At 38.7% G+C, this 27,023-nt stretch overlaps 1 protein-coding gene across 1 annotated transcript in view; it reads right to left on the reverse strand.

The window, feature by feature from the left end:
* RELN (reelin) overlaps positions 1-27,023 on the reverse strand; it is a 275,790-nt gene that overhangs the window by 75,912 nt on the left and 172,855 nt on the right. The window contains exons 15-22 of the mRNA XM_068189636.1: positions 24,529-24,657; positions 23,309-23,418; positions 20,411-20,477; positions 19,235-19,468; positions 18,463-18,624; positions 14,010-14,246; positions 8,072-8,264; positions 5,352-5,464 (exon numbers count right to left, since the gene is read on the reverse strand). Of these exons, the coding sequence (XP_068045737.1) occupies positions 5,352-5,464; positions 8,072-8,264; positions 14,010-14,246; positions 18,463-18,624; positions 19,235-19,468; positions 20,411-20,477; positions 23,309-23,418; positions 24,529-24,657 (1,245 nt within the window). The remainder of the gene's footprint in view (positions 1-5,351; positions 5,465-8,071; positions 8,265-14,009; positions 14,247-18,462; positions 18,625-19,234; positions 19,469-20,410; positions 20,478-23,308; positions 23,419-24,528; positions 24,658-27,023) is intronic.

Below are 27,023 nucleotides of genomic sequence, written 5' to 3' on the forward strand. Positions count from 1 at the left end.
TGGATTGCATTGTTGTGGAGGGGAAAGACAGGGAAAGCAAGGCTGAATGAAGAGAACTAAAAATCCAATTTTAAAATGGGACAGGCCTGTGTCTGGCCAAGCGGTGGTTGGGGGTGCTGAGGATGAGAAGCAGGTGGCTCCTATTAGAAGCTTCTTTTCTAGCTTGTTTCAGAGCCATATGGTTACTTTATGATGGCACAGGGTATAATGTTGTTACTCTGCTTGGAGATACAAAGCCCCTTCCCCACCCCCAATAATTTATGTAGAATAGGACTTATTAAAATGAATGTTGTAAAGGTGGCTGAGCCACCTGCTCACACCTATGGAAGTGAAAAAATGTATGGAAGTGAAAAAACATATAGAGCAGGCCTGTGCAGCTGAAGAGGACAGAGTGGCAGAGCAATTAGCCGCTCTGGCACATATGAGAAATTTGGTACATGCGTGGATAAATTTTTAAAATACCAGTTATGAATTTCTCTAAAAAACAAGTGAAGCTGCCCAAGGGCTTGATTTTTAATTGAAATGACCCTTGTTGCCTGTTTTAAGTATCTGTTTGATATTGCAAATACTGTAAGCATATTTACAGCACTCAGAGTTAATCTGCAGGGGCAAATCTGCTGATTAAATACTCCCTCAGGATATAATGTATTGATGGGTTACATTACAAGAGCTATGAATTATCCATTAAAAGTGTGCAAGGCCAGTAATCAGCACACAAAGGACTTCCTAAGCTTGTGAAGGCACAATGGACGGTCAATATTGACTGCAATTATTTACTGTTTATTTTTGGAGTGCTCTGAATCCAGCACATCACTTGGTGCTGAGGTTCATGTTTGCATCAATGGCACCACAGAGAGCCCTGACAGAGGCTGTAGGCTCTGGAAAGAGCTGTAGTGACTGGTGTTACCTCTAATGTGTGCTGAGGAAAATGACAATACTGAAACCAAAGAACGGTGTTAGAGCAGGCAAACACATCCCCTGTGAACTCCAAGCACAGTAAAACTGTGTCACGTTATTTTCCTAGGTAGCAGGAGGGAGAGCACGGTGTTCAGACATCCCTTTTTTTTTCCATCAGGGAGGGTGTATGGGTGGACTTGGGGTGTGAGACCCTTCAGCGCCAGGGTATTTACAGCAAACCAGGAGAGATTTACAGTGATACAGAGGCAATTTCACCATGCCGTGGAAGTCTCATGGTGCCCAACAAGTGGTGGTGCCCCCTAAAAAGAGCTTGATGTGGCATTGATGGCATTGCCTTGGCTGCTCACTGGCTGCTGCCAGGTGCACATGGCCTGGAAGGGCGGCTGTGCAGGTGAATCAGGGCTGGTTCTGGGCACAAGGCTCACTCCTGACCTACACAAAGAGTGGGGAGAGCCCAGCCCTATGCAGTGACAGAGGACACCTCTGTGCCCAGGGGAGCACAACACCTGGATTCCCAGCTGAAGATCCCTGTGCAGCTCTGCCTTGGGGCTGCTCCCAGGGCTGGGCGTGCACAGAGCTGCACCAGAGCTGACAGCCCGTTGCTGGGCTTCATGTCCATTTCACCTGACCAAAACCTTTCCCTGGAGAGTCTCATCATCCCATTCCTGCTGCCACCCTGCCATGTGCAGAGCTCCATCTGTCTTCTCGGGTTCCAGATGTTGGCTGCACATCAAGCTGAGGTGCACTCAGCTCCACTTGTTATTTAGAAGTTGCCCCAGATGAATGCAGTGATTGCAGGGAGTTTGTTCCTAACATTTGAGGGGAGGGGAAGAAGGGAGGAGGCTCATTACTGCCTGGAGATGAACATGTTGCCCAAATGGAGGCATGTGCAGCAGCTAGAGGCTGGGGACAGTCCCCAGGGAGCCACATGCCAGCAGGGAGGAGTTATTTTTATCTGCAGACAGCTCTCCCCTGGGGACAGCTTTGCCACCACGGGAATCCTGTTGCCCCAAGCTGCAAGGGACAAGGGGCTGCCCTCACCTTCCCACCCAGCCTGCTGCCAGAGGTCCTGAGGGAAGCAATGCCACTGTCCCATGGCTGTGGGCAGGGAAAACTCTATGGATTCAGATTCCTGCCTGGGTGAGGGATAATGCATGTTAGGATGACGTGACAATTGCAAAAGCAATGCTGCTGAAAAACCAGTCCTGCTCACTGTTTTTGAAAGCTTTCCAAGGCTGCTCTGCATCTCAAGGTACCAACAGCTTAAGAGGATTGTGCTGTTAAAAATGGAAATCAACCGTTTAAAAAAGCCATGTTAATTAAGAAAAGAGAATAAGGAGATGAGCGTCAGCTGCATTCTCAGTGATAAAACACTGGTTTTCTGGACAGCCACCATTTGGACATCTATTGAAATGAGAAGTGCAGCACTGAGGAGCTATGAAAGAATTTTTTACATGCAAAATAAACTTCCGTAGTTCCTCATGGTTTCTCCATTTTTTTTAATGCTACTGGAAAGCAATCTGGCTCTCTAATTGTATCTAAGTCAGGTTGATGTCAAATAAAAGTCATTTTTGTGTGTGACATTTTACATAAGCACAAGGAAATAATGTCCCAGAAGTACTGAGAGTGAAATGATATTCTGTTATAAAATTTTTCTGATATATGAGTTAAAATAAAATCACTGCCTTCCCTCCTGATATTAAAAGCCTTAATGATTTAATGCAAATTTGAGGCTGGTAAAATTATATTTGCTACCTTCTGAGTTACCATAATTACATTTACCCAATTATCCTGAAGGTCTCATTCAGTCATTAGGTGTTGATTTGTTTATGAAGTCAGCAACTGACAGCTGCTTGTATCTCATTAAAGCCTGTTCACATGTAAATGCCTTGCATAAAACTGAAATTAATTTTCATCAGTGTTAGAAATGTTCAGTTCAAGTACAATACAATTTCAGCGAGCAGGTGCTTACATTTCATTTCTTCAATACAAGTCTCATTCCTGCAGCAGGTTTTCCACTATCCTAAATCTCACATAACATGGGGAGCTTGTAAACTCATGCTTGCTAGATGCAGAACATCTACAGATCTGCAGAAATACCAGCACACCAGAAAGTTTTACAAGAGAAATAGGTGCTGTTATGAACAATTTTCCAGCTGCATGAGCACAGTGCCACAGCCTGACACTTCCCACGCACCCAAGGTGCAAACCCTCAGCTGAGAGCTGTGCATCCAGGGATAAAACTCCAGCAATCACAGCAGGGCTGTGCAGGGGTGTGAGGGCATGCTGAGGCCACCGAGGGCCAAAACAAGGCTAATGAGACATTCCTGAGACCTCGTTTAGGTGGTTGTTTCCCTGTGCAGTGAGCACAGGGCAGGCTGGGTATTTGGCAGCCTTTGTCTTGTGTGGTTGAAACAGAAGGAAGGTCCAGAGATCCCTCCCCCTCACCCCAGCTTTGGGAAGGCAGAACACCTGGCTCTGCCTCTGCGCTGTTCTTCCTGGCCATCACTAAGGTTTTGCTTCTTGTGTGGTGGTTGCAGTGGATGTAGGTGAGGAAGGAATAGGAGGAGGAGGGAGGGCACCCCAAAGAGGAGCCCTACAGAGCATATTCACTACCAGGCACCTGGAATGATGTTCTCTGCATGGCTGGGCTGGCAGTGGAGAGCTGCACATCAAATTGTCACCAATAATGTCCAGGTTTTGGAAGGGCAGAAACTTGCTGTCTGGTCACAAGCCTGCTCTAAAAACCTGTTAAAAATCCCCTCCCAGTCTCAACCCAAAGGAACTGTTGAGTCCTTAACCTGCTCTTTGTCCCTGGAAAGGAATGTTAGAAAGAGGGGAAAGTGGTGAGAGAGATGCATGTGGTGTGCTGGATTGCATTTGATGGGGAACAGGCAGCCACCCTTCCTCTTCACCTTGATAACACCGTAGCACAGCACAACTCAGAAAATGTGTTCCATGAACAGCAAAGAAATTTTCAGTGGTAATTTGTACCTTAATTACAAACAAAACTCTACTAACAGACGGGAATCCCTTCAGATACAAGACAGAGTGTGAAATATTTATGATTTGTGCACAGCACAGAACAGGAACCCAGCTATTACTTCGTCATAATTTCTCCCCACAGTCTCTTAAATTAAAATGGAGTTATATGCTTCTGTCACCTCATATGCTGAGAAAAATTAGTAGATTCTAAAGAAAAAGAGGGCCACAACATTGGTATCATCATCAAATACACAGTGTATAATAACTTTGAGTACATTATATATTTTATAAATTAGGAATAACAGCCTACTTTGGAGTGTAACCCAAAAAATTGTAGATGCTTTTTAAACTCCTCTATGCCTGTGTGAACCACAGATTTTAGGGATGGTAGTACATAATGATATGTAAGATTTAGTACATTATAATCTACAAAGCAGTTATTTGTAGACTTACTTGCACCATTTGGTATTATCTGATATGATATGTTCTAAGGATTCAATATTTGCCTTTGATGTTTTGCCTAGAAGTAGGAAATTCTGAATATTGGCTGTACAGCAAAAAGGGCCAGTGTGTTGAAAGAAGGTATCTCTGTGGTGTGACTGATGGAAACAGGCTGTGCTGAGGCCATGCAGAGTGCAAAAAAATAATGAAGGATGGGGAAATACAATGATGACTTAATCTGAGCAAGCTCTCATTGCAATTGCTGTCATGGATTCAGGTCAAATATAATCAAAACATAACTCTAATTGCAATAATTAAATTCTCAAATGAAGGATGCCCTGAAGATTATTGGGATTTATGACAACTTTTTATTTGTATGGTATAATAAAGATTTAAAAATAAACAATGAAAGAAACAATTTAGTTAATAAAAATTTTAGGGGAGGCAAATCAAGTTTGATTACAACAAGATTAATAGGCTTTCTGATAATTTTTGTTTCTCTTTTTTTTTTTTTTTTTTGCATGAGAGAATGTTATTTTTTAAAACATGCTATAAAAAGAAACAAGAGTTTAAAAATTCCCAGAAATGAATCATTAGTTATTGTTTATACAGGGCTTTGGTCTGAAGATGTAAACAATAAAGAATGTGCAAAATAAAAATTAACAATCCAAATAAACCCTTCCTCCAACAGGGCATTTATAGACAAGTGCCACTATTTTTGAAAAGTTTGAACTTTATTAGGAGAGTCAGAGTATGTATTAAAAAAAATCCTAAACAATAGTTTCTGTTGACTTCATCAACATTTCATCCTCTAATTATGTAAGGAATGCATTTTATGGGAAATACCTGTGACTGGATCAGCCCAGGCACCCCACCTATTGGCTTGGGTATGACCTGCAGAGGACTTGATATTTGTCACAGCAACTGATGTGACAAATTGTATGCACAACAAACCCCCCACTTTCACCCCCCCAAAAAAAGTTTAAAGATAGGAAATAAATGCTTACCAAGTCTTCTGTGGTAAAAGAACGGTGATTCTCCTCCACTGAGTAAATTCACTGGAGTGGTAAATACTTGCTGATGTAAACTCCTGACAGCTTGGCATACTGGGAAGGCATTCCTTAAAATAAAACATTTCAAAACCAGATTTAATGTTGAGGAATAACTGGGAACAGAAACAAGGGTTAAACATTCACACAACCAGGAGCTTGTCTGGGACCAGATGTTGAAGTTAAAGACCCAGAAGGGAAAAATCCTGGCATGACGCGGATAAATTTCTCAGAAAACTAGTAGTACAATTGAGGATGGAAGAAAGCCATTCAAATCTGTTTAAAGAGTGTAGCATTCATGATTGGCAATGTTTTGCTTTCCTCCACGAGGAATGTCTCTTTGTTTTTTACTATCTTCACCCCAGCATCCACTGTGGACTATGAAGTAAGACTACAAGAACACTATGAAGTCTATGAAAGTGACCTCCAGACTATTATAAAGGTCATTTTAGAGACCTATTTGTGCGGCTTTGCCTCGGCATGCTGACTGGCCCCACGCCCTCCATCTGCAGTGGGGAGCAGCAGTAGGAGCAGACAGAGCCACACCAGAGGGCCCAACCACAGCCTAGTGAAGTTGTGTCCTTAGGTGCTTCCCAAGCTCTGCAGCTGTGTTAGTTTTGACACCTATAGCAAGCGGTGTAAATTCTTCCCTCCTGCTTCCAGGACTATTTCTGCATTTAACTCAGATTCCTGTTGAGGTCTGTTTCCCAAATTCTATTTTTTTTTTTTTTTAATTCAGAAAATATGATTGTCACATCTTTTGAATATTAAATATAAATTAAGTCCATTATCCCAGCTTCTTACTGTTTTCTAGCACTGCCTTTCCAATGTTACTTCATTTTTTGCAATATTCCATTAACTGATTCACATTTTGCCAGAACAGCACCCAAAAAAATTGGCCTATGAAGTATTAGTAAAGTGCTTGGAAGTTACTACCAGCCTACATGATCCTCTTCTAGCTACCAATTCAGAGTCCCTTCTGCCCCTTCCTGCCACAGCACAGCTTCTCCTGACCATCCCCACATATCCAAGAGTATTTCACTGGTCACTGCTGTGCTCACCCCCAGGAAGGGTATCAGGCAAGAGAACAGACACCTGCTCATGCAAGTAGCCTACTTTGACTGTTCTGAAACTAATAATAGAGCAGTGACTCTCTACAGAAGTTGTGGAAATTAAGAATTTTATATAGTTAAATTATACAGTAATAGTTGTGTATTAAATATGGAGAAGGGCAGAATATATTATTTTACAGAGAGATTTATTGCTCAAATATCTTAGATCATTAAATGAAGATCTGAGACCTTATTTTGTTGGGTTTTTTTAAGTAGATTTTCTAAAGGCTTAGTTTCCTTTCCAGCAATTTTCAAACATTTTTTCTTGATTCATCTCCCCTAAAAGATTGTAGAAAACAGGATCTAATAAAGATCAGTGATTGCAAAGCAAACAAAATTTTCAAACATTTTAATTAATTAGTGTTTTGTTTGTTTGCCAGGTTATGTCCTTGAAATATACTACAAATACTCTTTTATCACGGCAACATGGGTGGTGTGAGAAAAATGATTTGGCTGCATGTTTTCTCTGAACTCAGCTCTACTGAGCAAGGAAAGGAGCACTAAAATCTGAAGTTAACTTATCTTCCATGGATGCCAAGCACAAACCCCAAACACCCACCACTAGGAAATATTCTTGGACACCAAGATGATGATGCCTGCTTGGTATAAAAGACATGAACAGGGTTTGAAACACATGATTTATAGCTTTCCTCTGAATCCTGTTTAAGGCAAGAAATCATGATTTGGATTTCCAAAGTTTAAAAATTCATTTATTGCCATTTCTTTATTATGCCCATCAAAGTAAATGTGGCAAAAGACAACATGGCAAGGATAACCAGGCAAAGCTTTAATTGCTTATAGAAGGTGTGGAATGTGACATAAAAATCCATCGGTGAGCCTGCAGAGCAGGCAGTGAAAAGGCAGCAGGACAAGTTCCCTGACACCCTCTGAGCCTGCTCAGAGGCAGCCAAAGGACCTTGGTTAGTTCACCCTGAGTCCAGGGAAAGTCCAGCTTTTCATCTAAGAGGGACAACAAGAGCATGAACTCTGGCCAAATGCGCTGCTCACATTTGTGCTGAGAGAGCACTGAGCCACCCGGGGGAAGAGCAGCCAATGTTGCTATTTGCACTTCCAGCAGAGCGGGGGAAACAGCGGTCATTACAGCCTGGACTGTGTTTGAACCAGGGGTGGGAGATGAAAGGGTCTACGTTACAATCCCCTGAAGGAATGTGCTTTCCATTTACGAAATGGCTGTGCACAAGGGCAGAAAGAATTTCTATCCATTTAAATTCCAGGAAACAGTAGATGCATTTTGCTTAGAAAAACAAAGCAATAGCACAGGAAAGGTCTCAGGCATTACCCTGTGCCTCTAATTGTGGCCCAATTTTTTTCTCAGCCTTTGTCCATTCCTGTCACTATTTTGTGTTTCAGGCTTTCTTCCAAATATTACGATGAACAGTCTAAATACCTCTATTAGTAATTTTGACTGATTACAACAGAGAATTTCTTTATTGAAAGGTGAAAAAGGAAAACATTTTTCTTTGTTCAATGCCAAGAGTGTATTTCAGATTATCCTCGTATAAAGCAGAGTCTATGGAAGATAAACGTCCTCACTGCCAGCCTCACCTCCTGAACAAGATGCCATGTGAGGCCATGGTTGGTGGAGTACTCCAGTTTCACCTGGTTGTCCATATGAGGAGTAAAGGCCTGACCACAGCCCATCACCAAGTTGAACTGTATCATATACGAAGCTCCAATCTGCATAGACTGGGTCTCCACGTAGCGCATGCTAGAGGCTAGCTTCGAATCTCCTGTAAAACTGAGAGATGTAAGGAAAGAATCAGGATGGATCCCCAAAATAATTTGAAAAAAAACATTATGGTTCTGGGTTAAATACAGTTGTGCTTCTTTATTCTGTAGTTTGGCATGTGGGATGAGACCATGCACAGAAGAATCTTTCTGCTGGTACTTCTGCCAGTTACCAGGAAGGTCTTGATGTATCCCAGAATGTGAAATACTGAATTATTCTGTTAGTTCTTACTGTATACTCTTTGTAATAAGGATGAAGTTAGGATTTAGCAAAGGGCAACATAAGGGAAAAACAACATAAAGAAAGTTCATTCCTTTGAGTGTCCATTGCTGAAGGTCTTGCTACAGTCAGAGCTGTAATTTCATTCTAATACTGGGCAGTTAAGATACTCTGAATCTAGTTTAAAATATTCTTATTATATACACTGTTAACTTGATCAATTTTCAAGAGTACCTATATGCAATTCATTCACTTAACTGTGTTTCAGAATTAATCTTCTATTCTCGGCTTCTTTTCTGTAGGATGTACTGATATAAGAGTTATATTTTCCAGTGGATTGGAGAACAATAGTAATGTTTGGAACACACATATACACATATATTTTGCAAGGTACCCAGTAATCATATATATAGTAATACAATTTATAGTCAGAAATTCCAAGATTATTTCACTTTAAATGCAGGTTTTTCTTCTATACACTAATCAAAAGAAAAAGGAAAGAACTAAATTCAAAACCTCAAATACAACAGAAGTGTAAGAAGGAAGGAATAACAACTTAAAAATTGAATTTTGCTCACTAGCCGTCAAAACAGAGTATGTTAATGAAAGATCACATAGAATGAAAATTGCCTCCCTCTCCTTAATTTGAGACATTAGTGTCTTCAGAAGTACTGTAGTCCTTTCAGCTCCAATATTTTCTAAGACTATTCTTAAATGTGAACAATTTAGAAAAGGGATTGGCTCTTTTTAAAGAAAATCACAGCAAATCATCATGGAAAAGAAAAAGCTACATTCAGTACAGTGGTGATGAAGAGAATAATCTAGTTCAAGGTTGCACTTATGATTGAGTAAGCTACGCTTTATTATCTTAAATAAGAAGTCATAATCTTTAAATACAATACAGAAGAACATATTAGCTTCTACTCCTGTAAAATTCAAGGTCATGACAAAGTGGGTGTGAGGACAAGGAATACAAGTCAGTGTCACTTAGGACTCTTTTAAATTTTAAATAAATACTGACCTGTATTGTTTTCTACAGAGTCCTTTCCAGAGAGAGCACTTATGCCATAAATGTCAGCATCCTACCTTAAAGCTTTAGAAGAAATTACTGAAAGCTGACATTAGTTTTGTCCTTATCAAATTTCTGTTACTTGGCATTAGTTAAGATCCTGTCTGCTTTCAACTCTCTGACCTTACTTTTGTGACTTGATTTCCTAAAGATGATCCAGCTCATGACATTATATGAAATTTTTTGCTTTGTCTTGTCACTCAGCAGTCCAAAGTGACTGCGGGTGGACATTCCCTTCACTGTGAGGGCACAAGGGCACTGTCATGGACAACTGGACTGGAAGGCAGTAAGTTATCTTGGAAAACTGTATCTGAACTCTTCGCCCTTTCAGTTGGTGTTCTCAGTGTTTTTCTTCTCAATAGGAAGGATAATTTTAAGAGGATATAATGTACACTCATAAGCAGTCCAGTTCCCAACCTATGGTTTGTGGCTTCGTGGTTAGATCTGAATGCACCTCAGAAGAACTTGTCTGGATAATGCCTGAATTTATTTTTCTTCTAAACTTTATACTGTATTTAAAAAAATGGCAAAAATGCCCAAATTTAAAAGCTAAAGCTGATTTGATCTGACATAGGCTGAACCCCTTTTAGGAAATCTGTGCCAATACAGCCAGGCTCTTCAGGTATCAGACAAACATGTGCAGTATAATCAGCTGAAAGTTATGTGTAGCACTGCTTGGAAGAGGATTTGGCACTGCACACAAAAAACCTGGGCATAGCAGCACATCACAGTTACCTAAATCTTATCTGAACAGAATAAAGTAGTAGAAATACAACAATTTCATGAAACATCTGCCCAGAAGCTGTCATCCCAAAGCAACAGAAGACAAGTAAAGGACTTGTAGTGAAAAAAAGGGCAAAGAATTAAATGTTATGTTTTGCTCTTGTATTCACAAAAATACCCTTTATTCAATGCTACTAAATAAAATGAGAAAAAAAGTGCCTTAAACGCTAATATTTTCTTTCAGGTCATAATTAAAATATTTTAAATTTGGTATTCACTTTAATTTAATAGCTTAGCCACTAGATATTGTACATAGTATATTAAGTAAATATATTAAATAAGTTAAAAAGTCTAATCAGTTCTTTAAAATGCATATTAAAGAAATGTGGAAAAGGAAGATAGTGTTGAGATGCAGACAATATGTGATGCCCTATAAGAAGCTCTTCTGAGGGGAGGAAATCACACTACAGGTACACAATGTCCTTTATCATCCACATTTTGCCTCCAGCTGAACGCAAGTAGTATTAAAGTTGTGGGCTCCACCTTGTCCCTTCTTTGCTCTCCAGATCGCTCATGTACATGGTTAGGTGTTTGCTCTTTTGCTGGAATACCAAATGTTTTCTTTGTTCTGGGAACCACACAGCTGGAATACCTTTCCAGAATTTGTAAAAGATGAAGTAATGTCCCTGGCGTAACAATAATTAACTAAAAAATCTTCAGAAATGAGAATGCAGAGGCTTCATTTTTGTATAAATTTGTTGCTGTGAGTGGGTTTCTGGCACGTGTGTAATTAGACCTGTGGAGGCACAGGAACACAATACCCATAGGTGCCCTCAGAACAATCACTCTCCCTCCAAGCACTGCCAACTAATTGGTACTTCTGGGAATGGTATCACAGTCAATGTCAGCCAACCTGCATTGCTCCAAACTGCTCTGAGATCCCCAGAGTTACCATATTTTCAAGGCTGGTACTTTTAGGAATACTGAAAAGCCACATGGATGCAGCTTGTTTTGTAAAGCTGCCTTGACTGAAAATATTGACACGATGGCCCAACGCTCGCACCAGACACAGCTTTGCTTCCATCAAAAGCAGGGGATGTTGGCCTTTTTGCATCACATCATACCTACTTTGCTAAATATTTCCTAAATGTATTAACATCATTACTATAATTAAGTTGATTACCTGAAAGTAACTTTCTTCATGTTACAGAGTGACAATTACTCTAAACAATAAAACATTTAAGACACTGGTAGACTACCAAGCTGATATAGGATCACTGTATGACATTGCTCCATTAAGATCACGACAAGACAGGTTTACAGTCTTCCCCCAGGCTTCTCCAGGAACAGTGGGACACTCTATTGTTTGCTACACTGAGTTAAATCATAATGCTGTAATCTGACTGAAGACAGTTTATTTATATAAAGCTATTTTATTTGTATTCAGATGAATATATATATATATATGCTATAGATGCTAACACTTTTTATATATATATATATATATATTTATATATAAAGTGTTAGCATCCTTATCAATATTTAAATGAATTTCAGCAAGTGGCTGTATATAGCCTGTAATACTCCAGAGACATTTGGTTCAAAACTTTGCCTGAATATGAGCATTTTGGAGAAGTGATGAATTAACGTACATCATCAAACACTTCATTTTAATGTGTTCCGAGTCCTTTCAGTACAACCAATACACTTGATGTAATAAAGTTAAGGATCCATTTTGAAACCAAATTATGATGATGACTATCAAATAAAATGACTGTTCAGACATAGACCAGGAAAATACCCAAAAATCACCTTTGATCAAAACATATGGTTATCAATAAGCTTTTCCTTTTTTTTTTTCAAATGAAGCTAGGTATGGAAAAGAACAGCCTGCCTCTTAATAAAAAAATTAAAAATCACCCTCCTCATTTTTTTCCAAATTTAAGGATAAATGTTTCATGTTTACAGGTTCTAAGGCAGAAATGGAGACCTAATAGACAATTAAAAGCAATTTATGGGCCTGGGGATGACACCCAGTGAAATGATTGATAGCATATTTCCCATAGTTGTACTAATAAAAAGCTGTTGTCAGACTGTTCTCAAGAGGATGGTGTCAGTGCTACTACAAGATCTGCTAGTGAGTTAGAAACTCATGAGTTAGAAAATGAGAACCAAATGGACTTACAGCTGGGAAAACCCAACAATAATTAATTTAACTAGCAACCATTTGTACAGACTTTGTGTAAGTTTAAACATTTCCCTTGGGAGGAGCAAGGTCAGTGAAAGATAGAGTTCATGTTTTCCAGTGATAATGAAAAATACTTAGACATAACTAGAGAGGAAGGTTTTTATTCTATATTTGATGCATGGAAACTTCAATGTTTCTACCATGAATGTTTCTACCACAATCCTTAGCCCTTCTCCATATGGGATGGAGAATTTAGCCTAGTGTTATTTTGATTCTGATTTAGAGTCACGGGAGGAAAAGAGAGGAACCTCTGCTATCTTATCTGCCCTCCTCCCCATGATAAACTGGTCTTAAAAGTACAGAGGGAAAACAATGTCATTAAAAGGCGTTCATTCCAACTCTTTGGTAAGGAAGATGCAAACAGTTTGAGCCTTAACATGTTGTTGTTTCATTTTAATGAGCAGCGAGTACCTTCCTTGTCCTTATTAAAGTGCTTAATGGTGCTTCTACTGCCTCATTATCAGTGCTAGGACACATTTGGTGTTGTTCCTACTGCTAAGCCAACTCCTTTTAGTTTGACAGATGATCAGAAAGTCAAATCAGATTGCTCAGAGATACTTGCTAATAAAATTCCGACAGTGTTTCTCTGAGTGTCCATGGGGATGCTAAATTATTTTATTTTTTTCAGGTTTTCTATAATTACTGTGATTGTACTTTCTCCAAAGAAATATATCTATGCCAATTAAAACTGTACTGGGTTTATAGGTTGATGAGACTAGCATGAAACTGTTATTTGGTTTTAATCAAAACACACAGATTAAATTGAGCTTCCCTTGTATTAATTCCAAATGTTACATTCAAGTGCTCCAGATTTTTTTTTGTGAAGTATGTTAATGTTTTAGTTTAAAAAGCATATTTTCATGCAATCCTAACCATTTTTCCTTTGTTTTTCCCTTATTTTGCTTCTCTTGCCTTTATTTCCTTTGAAGGGTGTGATGTTTTCTTGCTTTTGTTTCTAAATACACAGCATATTTTAGACCTAATTGCAATATGTCATAATGCTAATCACAGTGCAAATGACTAAGTGTATATAATACCAGATAAAGCAACTACAAATGGATAATGCATATATTCTGCTGCCTTTGCTTTCTGGATTACAATATAATGGCTATGTACACAGATCTGAACATCATTTACAAAACATTTAGAGTCTGTACTTAACATATTACTTCATTACATGCATATCCATATTAACCTGCCTGGATTTTAAGTGAAGATTATGAAACATTTCTGATTTTTTTCTATTAGGGTATTCTTTAAATATTTACTGGAAAAAGAATGCTACGTTCAATGTTCCCATCAAACAAAAATTTGTGCAAAGAGGTGAAAAACTTACTGCTAATTGCAATGAGATTAGTGACTGTATTTTTATCCACAATGTGAGGATGAGACACATTATTACTTTGATGTCACTTGCAGCAGTAACTTGATCCTTAGCAGGATGAATAGACAAGGAAAACCAAAAGTAGAACAGGAAAGAATACATGTTTCTTACCAGAGAGTCCAGTCATGCCCACAGTAGGGCTGAACATTTCCCAGGTAGAACCCTAGAGACTGTGTGACTTCAACCAGGTTGGTGAAGTCCAAACTGATGCTGTTGAAAAGCACAGAGGTCATGATGATTTCATCGATTGCCCACACATCTTCGCCTTGAGAAGAGTGATATGGCTGCCACCATCTGAACTGAATGCCAACCTGCCTTGCATCTTCAGGCAGCTCCACTGAAATTATTCTGGAAAAAGAAAATAAAGTTGTTATTGCCAGTTTTTCCTGTTTGTAATAATTCCATGGGGATGTATTTTTGGTAACTTTTCCTTACTGACCCTAAAAATCATGGAGTAAATTTAATCCACAAATACTGTAGCATCTGCTGGTATAGCTGCTACCAGTGACAAGGGTCAGGGGAATTGTTAGTTCTCTTGGTAATCAGTTCATTTACTGAAAACCAGTCATGTGCAAAAGAAAACAGAAAGAGTTCTACCAAATTTGTAATTTTTGCTTCCATTGTGGACCTCTCAGTAAATTTAAAGGTGCACATTAGCCAAGGAATGATGAGCTGACAAGGATTTAAGAATTCCAGTTCCCCTTTGTCAGACTCAGTGGGTTTTATCCTGAAGATATGCATCTTGTAAACATTTGCATTCCCCACATAGCATTGATATCATTCTAATGGTGCTCTTGTCCTAGAAGAACCCAGCCCTGTAAATTTCCACAATCAAGTGGAAAAGCTTCATCATGTCAGACAGTGTGATTATGTGTAGTCCTTTTTGGCAGACACTCCTATTTCGTAGCTGCAAGGAGATGCAACTGGAGGTGAGTCCCAGGTGCTTCTGGTATGCAAGGTCACCTGATTTGTCATGGCAGCTATGTCAACATACCTAGAATTGAAAAACTGCAAAGAAAATTAAGACTATTATCTGATTTCCAGGAGATATTTTCATACACTACAGGAGGGAGTATACATTAATTGCCACAGCAATGACACCTTGTTGAAAGCTCCATAAATCACTAAGACCGTGGTACCCCACATGGCCACATCAACTGTGAGACAGACTGGCAACAGGGATATTTGTCTCCATTGGGGTATAATTACTTGCTGGCTAAAGGGTTTTCAGCCAGCTCATCATATAGCTGTTATTTTTCTTTCTCTATTACAGGAAATGTGGATAAAATGATATATCCGGTAAACTGAAAGCATCTTTTTAAATTCCAGCACCAAATATTTTTCATCCTCAAGGCTTTCTAAGCTGCCTGTTGTAATGTTTTGTTCTCTGCATATGAGTTTTGTGCCTGTGGCACTCTTAGTGCAAAAACCACACTCTTAAAATTTACTTGCTACAACATCCTTGTAGATACAAGTAGATTTATAATACTGTTGTTTAGTGTCACTTTCATTTTAAAGGAGAATGCATTAATCCATTAACCAGAAAAAAAAAAACAAATAGCTTGGCCAAACAGGTGGGAAGCACTCAAAAATTCCTGCCTGGCTTTTCTAGGAGCTGCTTTCTGCCATCCACAGACTGGAGAGAGAAGTGGGGAAGGACAGCCAGAGGTGACATGGCTGTGTCCCTGTGGCATGGGACCAGCACAATACACACTTTATGTATGATGAATACATTTCCTTTACACTCAAATAAACATGTTTGAATGCCTTCAGACACTGACTTCTTTTCTACTATGGATTCCCTCATAAAAAGCAACTTTATAACCTTTTGGGTTAATTTTTTAAAGGCATAAATGACAAGAAATTGCTTTTGATGCTAAAAGGAACCATATTTTTTTCTGCCATGATTCAGGGGTATGTGCCTGAGGAAAGCTGGTACCCTGCTAGGAGGAGCACTGTATCCAGTGGGCACTGTGAAGCACCTGGCACTTGTGTGAGCTAATCCTCTGCCATAATCCAGAGCATATTTCTCTACTGCTGGCTGCCTCTGATACCTGTATCTTCCCTTTAACTCTTAACTCTCATAAGCTTGCCCACATGGACACTAATTCTCACAGACAGTAATATACAGAAAATCCTAAATCGTGACACGCACCACTGATACACATATCAGATGTTAAAATATTTAACACATGTTAAAATAAATTCCCCATCCCAGGGGATTAAGCTAACACAATTTAAAAATGTAGGTGTAAACTACCATGTATGGCACATATTTTAGTATGCAGAAACTGATTACACCTCCAATTGTAACAACTTGTCCTGTCTGGCTTTGATTTGTTGGAGATAGATGGAGAGGGAGGGGATTCCTGCTAATGACTTTTCTGCTGCAGAGAAGAAAAGTGTTCCTACTTACATTACCAGCCACCATTAAATTTGTTAAAAACCAGCTGGGAGACCTTTGCTCTGATCTCATTCTTTCAAGCTATGCGCATACCTAATATTGAAAAGCCACCGCTGTTCTGCCCAGAAGAAAAATGCAGCTGTCAAATGTTAGCAGATTAAATGCACCTTTTCAGCAGAACATTAAATGTGTAATTATTTTTTTGTATGACTGAAGATTAATTCAATTCATGGATACAGACTGATTGCCAAACTTTGCAGCAGTCCATCTATGTTACTAAAAATGCTGATATTTTCAGACAACATAATATGAAAAGGTGAAGCTTTGTTCATAATTGTTGCCAGCATTAGCTTCAGGTTTATATGTATGTCATTTTTTTATCTACCCAGAGTGGACTGAATATCTATCTATCTATCTATCTATCTAATCTATCATCTAGCTAATCTATCTAATCTATCTATCTCCCATAGCAAAATCTCTCTAACTTGTGTATATTGTACTTTTCTCTGTACCTTGTCAGAACAACAGAAATTGTGTTTCATACATAACCTCAAAAAGCAAAAAAAGTCTCTGGCATCTATGTAATTTATTACATTTATATCTTAAACTTGATTAAAATCAGTCACCAGAATATGTATTTTCCTTTTTGTTATAAAAATTTCATAGTGCTATATATTAAAAACCTTTAGGGAAATATAATTCCTACAGATGTAATCTTGAATCTAAGAATTAGAAACAGGGTCATATAAAATATAGGTGTGACTACAAAAAAGGTAGGCAAAGGAAACTTTGAAGATTTATCAGTGTTCCAGTCTGTAGCATCTTTCCTTTGGAAACATTTAGAACTTCAAAAATTAAAGTCTACACTATATTTCTACCAAATACAGTCCTCGTCTCACATTTTTGAGTATTTCTTATAGCTCTCAGGAAATAATTTTAATGCTATGAGGGATTTTTTTTCCATTAGAACATTCTTAATCACACTTTAAATATTGCAATTTTGTACTGAGCTATTGACAAGATGTGGAAATCTAATTTCTTTTTGTTTTTAAAAAGCACTCAGCTCAATAAATATAAAAAATGAAACTTATGTGTAGCTAAAGTTACTTGCAAGCTATTTACAGTCCCACCTCTGGGGCTGACTAACATGTTTTCCTGGAACTTGGTAGACAAGTTATAGGGCAATACCCAGGTCAAAGCTACCCTTGGGCAGGAAATGGACCTGCTGGAATGAGTCCAGTGATGCCACTGTCAGTTCTGCCTCTTCTGGGCCCCTTTGCAGAGCATCTCCTTTAACTGGCATTCATTGGCTTTGCTGCAGCACCCCGTGAATGTGGCTGCTGCCAGGTTTGAGAGGGTTTGCACAGATCCAGACCAGACTGTTCCAGGCTTTTGGTACAGGCATGCTCATGGAGACTCCTGATTTTGTATTGCTCTACTAAATTGGGTGGATGGTGTCACAAATGTATCAGTAAGGAATGCCTTCTCTAAATACAGGAGATGTATTCCTCTCTAATCTGACACCAAACATAGGAGTTGTAAGATGAAATGAGCTCTTTGTTCAACTTCTTTTTTATTTGTGCAAGTCCCAGGCACAGTCACCAGCAGGTTCTCCCAGGGCACCAAGCCCAGCCCAGAGCAGAGGCACAGCCACAAAGTCATGCAATTGCCTTGAGAGTGGGAGCAGGTGTAGTTTCCCTGCTGACCTCAGAGATCCTCACAATCAGATTCTGTCTCAGCTGTCCTGTGCTGCCTGGAAACTCCTAATCCCAGAGGATGATGTAGTGAGGGTATCTATGGCTTCAAAGCTACAAATAATTTATGTTAATTTTTCTTTACAAGTGGCTGCTTCCATGGGAAGAGTCATGCCCCTATTTCCCACAAGCACACTCCTATCCCTCATCCTGCACTGCCTCAGCTTGTTCTGTTGTATCACCTGAGACTCAAAAGCCGTTAAACCGATGTGTTCATTTTTATAGAATGACAAAATGAGAAGTGCCTAGAACAGCTGCAAAATTTTACAGGAAGGTGGTAACTTTCTGTGTGCAATAAAAACTCTTCATTCCCTCTTGCACCACATACTCAGTCTCCACATTACAGTGACCACCACAAGCAGTGTAGCTGCGTGCAAACAACTCTTTGTGATATTTGTGCACGTACCTTGGCTCGTGGTAGTTGAGATAAGAGTAGTGCTCCAGCAGTTTCCAGGTAATGCCGTTGTCGTAGGAGTAGTGCAGCAGCACTCCTTCCCCGGGCTGGTCGGGCGCTTTGCAGGTGCTCAGCACTGATTTGCTGCCCAGGCGCAGCGTGAACTGCAGGAACCTGCACCACAATCACACAAATATTTGCAGGGTATGGTTTTCACAGTGTTGTGTTTTTTTTTTTTTTTTTTTTTTTGGTTTGGTTTTGTTTTTCCCCTAACCAGGTTGTTTTCAGACCTTCTCAATCTAGGCAAATTTTGATAAGTATCGGTTATGGGGTTTTGTAAGTGTGATTTGTTTTTATTGTCAAGTGATGCATTGTGGCACATATAGTTAAAAAAATGCCAATCATTACTGCATTTAATTATTTATTAGGCACTGAAGGGGAGGGAGAGATAGTGAATGGATCTAATCAGCTGCCACAAGCTGTCAAATAAACACAACCTTATAAATAATTAATTAGCACTTGGCTTTGACACTCAGGTTTGATATTAACATTTCATATTTTCCATCCAAGCTGTACAATAACTTCCCTCCAGTCTGTTTTGTACTCTGTTGTTTACAAAGCAGACCGGAAAAAAGGCAAAGCTATGAAATCACCATTAAAACATGGAACTAGGAGTTTTTAAAAAGCTTTTTTCCCTGCTAAAAAAACTGGTTTAATAATAGACAAGGCTGTGGCTGGATGGGCTCCCCCATTTCTTTGCTTCACCCAACTCCTTCCCTCTCACCTGGACTGGGAGCTGTCCAGGAAGGAGGTGATGAGCTGGCGTCTCCCATCCTTGTTGAAGACCAGCGCCTTGCCACTGGCCAGGACCCCGCAGCCGAAGCTGACCTCAGCCCCGCGGATGGAGTAGAAGCTGTGGTAGGAGGAGAGGCGGGAGCTGGCGAAGCTCTCGGAGATGAACATGGGAAACGTCTGTGACGCCGTCTCACACGCCGGCCCCGAAAAGCCGGGGTCACACCTGCGGTGAGGAAGGGTGAAAAGCATGATTGGTGACCCATCTTTGGTGCGCCTGGTTGGCAACAAACATGGTGACTGCAGTTGTTCATGGACTGAGGATACCCACAAGGTCCCTCTTAAGTCTAAGGCCCAAGAACCTCTTTGAACTTTACTTAGGTAAAGTGCATCGCAAATGATTTCTGTTAGCTAGTATTTACTTTTTGAATTTAAAAAATATGTACGTATGAACACCCCATGAATCTACACATAACACAGTACAGAAATATTTTTATTAATTTTTGGAACAAAACCCCTGCTGACATAATTACAGTTGTTCATATGTAAAATGACAAATTTGCTATTATCTGCAGCATACTAGATGTGGTTAAAAGAAATTAAGTTACAAAAGAGAATTCCCTGTGGGTAACACTCTTGTTAATAGCTAAATGTAGTTACAACAATATTAAGAATGTGCTTACTGGTTTTGAGTAAGTACCTTTTTATTTTTTAGAGTGGAACTCTTTTAACAAGACAGACTATCAGAAAAAAGTGGAGTGCTGATCTTCTGTCCTTGAGGCATGTTAGGTTACGGGATATTAGAACTATTAAAATTGTAATTTTTTCCCAACATTTAATACAAAAATGATAAAGTCAAAAATCACCTCTCTAACCAGTATAAAGTATACATCAATGACATTTCAGTGAGCTCTGTAGCACATTTTAAGATGAATTGGAAGTTAGACACTATACTTGAAGAAAATAATAAAAAAATATTAAACATGGTGCTGTTTAGAAAGATTCATCTTTAGCTTTCCAGTCAGCTTTATGAATTCTGAGGTTTATGCTAGTTTTATATTTAGTCATCTAAAAGAGCAAGGACTGAAATGAAAATCACTTCAACTTTCACACTATCAAGTGAACTCTGTGACAGAAATTGGACACGAGTACTGAATATAAAACTTACTTGCAGCCATTTCTAGTACACTGTCCTCGCCCTGAGCAGAATTTGAGGCAAGATGGACCAATATAAACTGCAGAGAGAGAAATCAATTAAATGGAGAGTTATGCTATGTGGTAAAGAGAATATGATGAATACAAGAAAGTATACAGACCTGATCATACAATTATTGTATTTATTTTAATCCCACTATCTGGAAAAGGTCTATGAAAGGATATAAAGCATTTGACTGTGTCAAGAATAGTCAGAAATAATTTATTATTTAATGTGTCATGTCCATCTGTGGCTAAAGACACAGTACTGTGGCCACTAGTACTGTCTTAATTACTGTCTGTGAATGCGATCAGAGAATTTTTGGTAGGCATTGACCTTTTCGATAATTTTTCATTGACATTCCCTTCATTTTAGTTTGGAGATGCAATCCAATCTATATATTGGTACATTCCAGTAGCAGTATTGTATATTTAAAAATATGTCACTGCTTCTCTCATTGAAATCTACACATTTTACTTCACTGGAGTTAGGGGAATAAGGACCTGCCCTGATATATCTTAACTATTAATTTTCATACTCTTCCACTGATTCGTTTAAATGGAACAAAATTCCATATCCTAAATGCTCAAAATGCACCAGACCTGTTTTACTCTTTTGCTTCATCTTCCTCCAATGACTCCTAACTGTCAGTGTGAAAAATATGAAGGATGGAAAGATGCCAAAATCTCAGTATAATCTCTTGCACTACAATAAAGAAGTCATAATTTATGGGTAATATTATCTTAATACAAAATGCTAAAAGGCCTTAACCATGAATAGTGCCATTTTTTCTGCTGAAGTATTCCTATTACTTGGAGTTATCCACTTGCATTGTGACATTTGGAAGAAATAGCCACCAATTTGAAATAATCTATAGGAAGCAGTACTTCTTCCTTTTTCTAGTTTTATAATGTTGCCCATCATAGCAGGGTGTCAGCTCTCCCTAGCAGACACACTCTAAATCCCTCTTAACTACTCCCTATAACTAAGTCCTCATCAGATTTCATGTGATTTCTAGATTTTTCTTGCTTCTCAGGTGCAAAAAATTCTGTTCTGTCTGTTTGATTTTTGAGGGGGTGGAAAAAGTAGAAGGGTTAAAGATGTAATGATGTAAGTCAAAATTAAAAAACTTTACGGAAATTGGCATTTTTCCAGACTTTCTGAAAGATGGCCAGCTTCCAGATTTCATTTAAAACTTAATTCACATAGGAAGCAGTTGTGAAGCTAAAAGTCAGAGTGCTGAATCTTTGAAAATCTTTCCCTCTTCAAAGATTTGAGTGGCTTGCCAATATTTATGAGTTTTTTCCTACAATACAGTGTAAACTTCAGTGTCACTAGTATTTAACAAAGGAGGCATTCAAAATCTCAGAAATATGTCTTTAAGACTTGATTCCTGTGTCATGGTTCTCGTGACACCTCAAATTCAGAGCAGGCACTTTCTGGGCAGATGGCTGGTAAACCTTTTCTTGAGATTGAGCACACAGGAGCATGCAGCATCCTTTCATGGAGTTGCATTTTGTTCTATAAGCAAAGGTTGTGCAGATAAATGAATTGTCAAATCAGTTTCAAAATCTTGTTTTGTTCTGTTGTAAGGAATTTTTATCCTTGGATTGATTTAATCTTGCTGTGGTTTCTGTGAACCTCTCATGAGTGTCTCCAAAGCTTAGTGATAGCATTTTTTTAGATAGCAACTCATCGTTGCAGATACTCACAGATATCTTCTCCTCTTTATATACCTATCTTTCCCTTAATTTTACTTTCTTTTTGATGTATATCACATCCCCAATAAGAAGCATTAATTCTATGTCCAGAATGTCAAGATGATGCTACTTTCTATTATGATTAAGAGAAAAATTTTCATTATTTTAGTGACAAAATTTCTGTAATGATATTACCTTAACAGCTTCAAGATTTTTTTATCAATACTAGGCATCAATATATTTTAAGAATTCTGCAAAATGTAAATATTTACCACTTCTAGGCACCATATCAAGCCTTACTGGGAATCACTACAAAACCTCACTATTTATAGTGAAATTATATAATAGAGGCTATTGTACAGCAGTGTGAATCTCTAAATTACGTATTTCATGCATCTAACCAAACAAATTCTGAATGTAGCTCACTTAGTTCCAAATCACTTAAGGTTAACAAGCAAGCTAAAAAAAATTGCAGTTACTCTTAGTTAGTCCTTTCAGTCATATTTATTTCTGCATTTTATAAATTTAATCCTGTGCTGCTAAATACTTTTTACTGCCCTTTAAAGTATTCCTTAATAATTCTGGTCCTGGTTTTCCTCTGTAATAAGTAATATAAAAATTTATCAACATAAACTTCTCCCAGTTCTTCACATCCATTCAAAGAAAAGGTATGTGAAAAATAATTTTCGAAGAGAAGAACAGTTCCCTGAAACAGATGGCATTTTCCCCTGAAGATATAGTAAACAATGTAAGGTTTTGTCAGTGTTTTGATAGCAGCATTGCTTGAAGATGGTCTTCTATGTCCAGAAGCAAAATATGTCCCAGATGCTGCTCCTGTTGCTTAGGCTGCTGCAGTACATGTCCTTAACAGACAGTATGAAACCTATTTATGTAATTAGGACTAAGCAGATAGAAGAAATGTTATATTAAGCCAATATTTTTTTCCTGGAAAGCATTCAATTAAACGGGAAAAAAAAATCTACTAGACTATTGTCTTTTCTAATGGCAGATTGTCTCTTTAGCTTCAAAATGCACTTGCTACCAAACTCAACTGAGCAGAACAGGAATTTAACAAACTTCATTGACTAGTGATTGTGGAAATATGTTTACTTAGAGCAGCATATAAAATTTACTTTTCTGATGTGTCATGATCATGGGTAAGAATACTAACTATTATCGATTGCCCACATATTTCCAAGGATTGGTCCTGTTTGCCTCCATCGAATCCTGGTGTCACTTGTAAGTGCAGCGTTGGGAAGGGGAATAGTTATTCGGTTCCACCTGAAATACATACAACACAGGCTCTAGCATTTTACACCGATAGTTATTATGCAACAGGATATTTTGCAGATACGTTTATGTATTCTGGAAGCTTTTTGAGAAGCTTAATTTTAAAATCTGCTCAAATGAAGCATAAATTTACAGCAGCTTTAGAAAATACAAATTAAAAATAAGAAGTCCATATATCATACAGTACATGAATATTAGTTGTTGTCTTATAAAACCCAGCCATTTTCCCCCTGTAGGCATACACAAAGTTGGCAAAGACCATAAGCTCCTTTGCTGTAGCAGCTTCTCCATCTCCATGAATAGCTCCTAAAACTGAACCTTCAGCAGGGCTGAACTATAGTGGAAACCCTCAGAGGGTGAGGAGTGGTGCAGAGGATTTGGCATGCTGCAGTCTGGGCTATCATTCTCTATCATCCACAGAGGCTACACTTCCTGCACACACCAGGAGTAATGGTTCCTATGAAAATTGTATGAGCTGTGTGCCATCAGATCAGAGCAATGCTTCAACTGCACCTTCTTTTTGTAAGTGTTAAGGAAGTTAGGATACTGAGGGATTTTGTGACATGCAGAAAAATGCCACAGTTAATTTTTCAGTGAGAACAGTAGAGAAGAGACTCAATACTGAGAAAGGTTGATACAAGAAAGTGACACTAATAACCATCTCCATATGCAGAAGTACAGAGGATGTGCTTCACTGTAACCCAGTACTGATATTCCACATGAGTAAATGTGTCTAAGGAGGTATATACAGCTTTGAGTAGTGTTTTTTCTGACCAAGAAGAAAACTTTTGTGGCTTTGACAAGGTGAAAAATTTCTTCTTCTTATCAACATGCTGTCCACAAGGGTTTTTTTTTTTTTTGCAATTTCTCTTTAGCTTCAAAACTTCTCTTTAGCATGAAAAAATTATGCCACAGAAGCAGCCCCATACATTTCAGGTTTCATTACTGGGTAGCCAGGGAGCTCAGAACACTCCTTCCTTCCTGTCCCCAGGTAGCCAAAAATGAATGATGACACAGCGTTGTGTGCTTTGCTGCTTTCTCCTGCCACCTACAATTCACATCTGTAATGCTGTATCTGAGTTTTGCAGAGAGCACTCTCACCCGCTGTAGTTTTCAGAGGCGTAGATGGTGCTGTGGGGCAGGTGAGGCCCAGCACATATCTCAGGCAAACACTCCATGTGGAGCAGCGACCACGAGCGACCATGGTTGGTTGAGAACTCCAAGCTGACACTGGTAACACGTTGAAGGAAAGAAAGGAGAAAGACATCATGAGGGTACCTGGCATAGATCTCAATGTAGAAGTACCAACACTGAGAAACCACCAAATCTGCTATTTCTAATAACTGATGAGGAAACAAGAAATAATTTTAAGCAGAATTTGAATACAAAAAAATTCTGCAAATGTAAATGTGAGACAAAGTTTCCTGAGTGTTCAAAATGCCATAAGTTTTTAGACGGAAGATTGCCAGAACACAGAGCTCTTGTTGGGCCACCATCCAGCCAGTGTTTTTAGGCTGCTGCTGTTAAAAGAACTGCATTACTTTTATATTTCATATTTCATACTGAAATAGTTTCAGATATGAGGAGAAACCTTGGATTAATCAGAGCTAGACAGCATCGTGCAAGCAAGGGACACCTATAACTGCCAGTTGCTAACTGTTACAGCTGCAGAAGGTGGCAAAAGACCACTAGCTGTTCATGCATGGGCTATCTCTTTCCTGAGTTAAAAAAAACCCAAATTGTTTACAACCTACGAGTATAAGAAAATCCTTAGATGCCTTACACTCTAAAGACCTTGAAAAAGTAATATAGAAAGTGTTTGAGTTACTACAGATTTAGTATTTTACTAAATTATTCTTGTAATTTCCCCCATATAATTAGCTTGTAATATTCTGTTTTATATTAAGTAATGGAACATTATAAAAGTCATAATTCATCTCCTCAATATTGAATTACTGGATTCTGAATTTTTATTTTTATGATAATTTGCTGACAATATTACTTTACTTAAATGTACCATCACTGTGATATTGTGTTTATTAAAACAGTTTATGGAGATTTTGACTAATTTATTTCAGGTTGAGCTGTAGAGATACCTTAGAGGGTCATATTTACTGCTTATATCCAGCACAAGTCTCTCACATTTGCAGTAATGAAAGTAGTATGAATAATGCTGCAGACTGGGAGATGTGAAATGCTGCAGTATTTGGGAAATACAAATAGGAAAAATGGTGACCTAATGCTTCTTTAGTTAGGAAGAAGCTCACTTCTCCTTCAGAAATAGAAGGAAGAATATTAATCTTTCAAAATATGTACTAATCTTCATCAGAAAACAGACTGAGACAGAGACTTTATATAACATGTTTACTGGCCAGGAGTGTTTATAGGCAAAGTTTTCACTTTTCATGTAGGAAAATGTTGCTGCCTTCTCTTCCTATCAAATATAAGTGCAGTGCCTTGATTTTTGCCTCCCCTTGAATTCTGCGACCCTGCATGGGTACAAGAACTGTCAGTGTTAATGCAGCTCTTTCCAGCTGGAAGCAGATGCCATGGGACAAAGATAAAAGCACTCGTGGTCTCTGACTTTAAACTCTCAACCCTGCAAAATATAAAGTAACTTAATCCTCATAAAATATCAAGATAAATATTCTCAAATGTATATAATGAAAGAGGAACAGTGGGCAGTTTGGTTTTGGGTTCTCCATTGGAAGAAGGATATTAAGAATTTTGAGAGCAGAGTAAAGGATGGGCAAGATGTCCATGGCTTCGAGCACCAAGCTAGGACGGGCTGAGGAGCTGGCTTGCTCAGCCTGGTGAGGAGAGGTGAGCTATAGCATCCTGTGGTGGTGCAGAGAGCACTCACAAGGAAACCAGAGTCAAACTCTCCTCAGTAGTGTCAGGCACACTACAAAGGACAATAATCATGGTTTCATAGTTTTGTACTGTACATTAGGAAACACTTTTTCACTTGAGCAGGTGAGGTAGCACAGTGTCCACCCATGAAGATTTTTCAAGTCATGGATAGGCAGAGCCGTGTTTGATCTGCCCAGTAACAATTCATCCTGCAGCAGCAGGTTTCACCAGATAACATATATAGGTCACTTCCAGCCAACATTTCTATGATTCTATAAAACATGGAGCCTAAAATGACTCCCTTCTCTCCTTTTCCCCATGGAAAAATTCACACTGAATGTCCAGAAGAAGTAAAGCCAGAAAAAGTGTTCTGTGATCAGCCTACAAACAGTGAGCTCCTCACACTGATGGTCATTTAGATGAGGGTCATTTATCACCAGTCTTGCTAGAATTAGATATGCTTGTGGCATCAGTAATCTCAGAGGGGTCAGCAGGGCAGATTTCTGCTGCTGCCTTTAATGCTTTCCTCCTTACACAGTATTAAGAAGTAAATCTCATACCCATTAGAAACCGAAACAAAAGTCACTCTGAAATCATGAGCATATTTCAGAATAATGGGCTAAGAAAAGCAAGTTTTGACCTGGAAAGCTATTAAATGACTCTTTATTGCACGTGAGATGCATAAATCTGGGCCTGTAAAGATCAGGAGAAACATTAGCTTTTGAGCAGCTTATATTTGTCAT

Source organism: Anomalospiza imberbis, chromosome 5, assembly GCF_031753505.1.
Source record: "Anomalospiza imberbis isolate Cuckoo-Finch-1a 21T00152 chromosome 5, ASM3175350v1, whole genome shotgun sequence".
NCBI lineage: Eukaryota > Metazoa > Chordata > Aves > Passeriformes > Viduidae > Anomalospiza > Anomalospiza imberbis.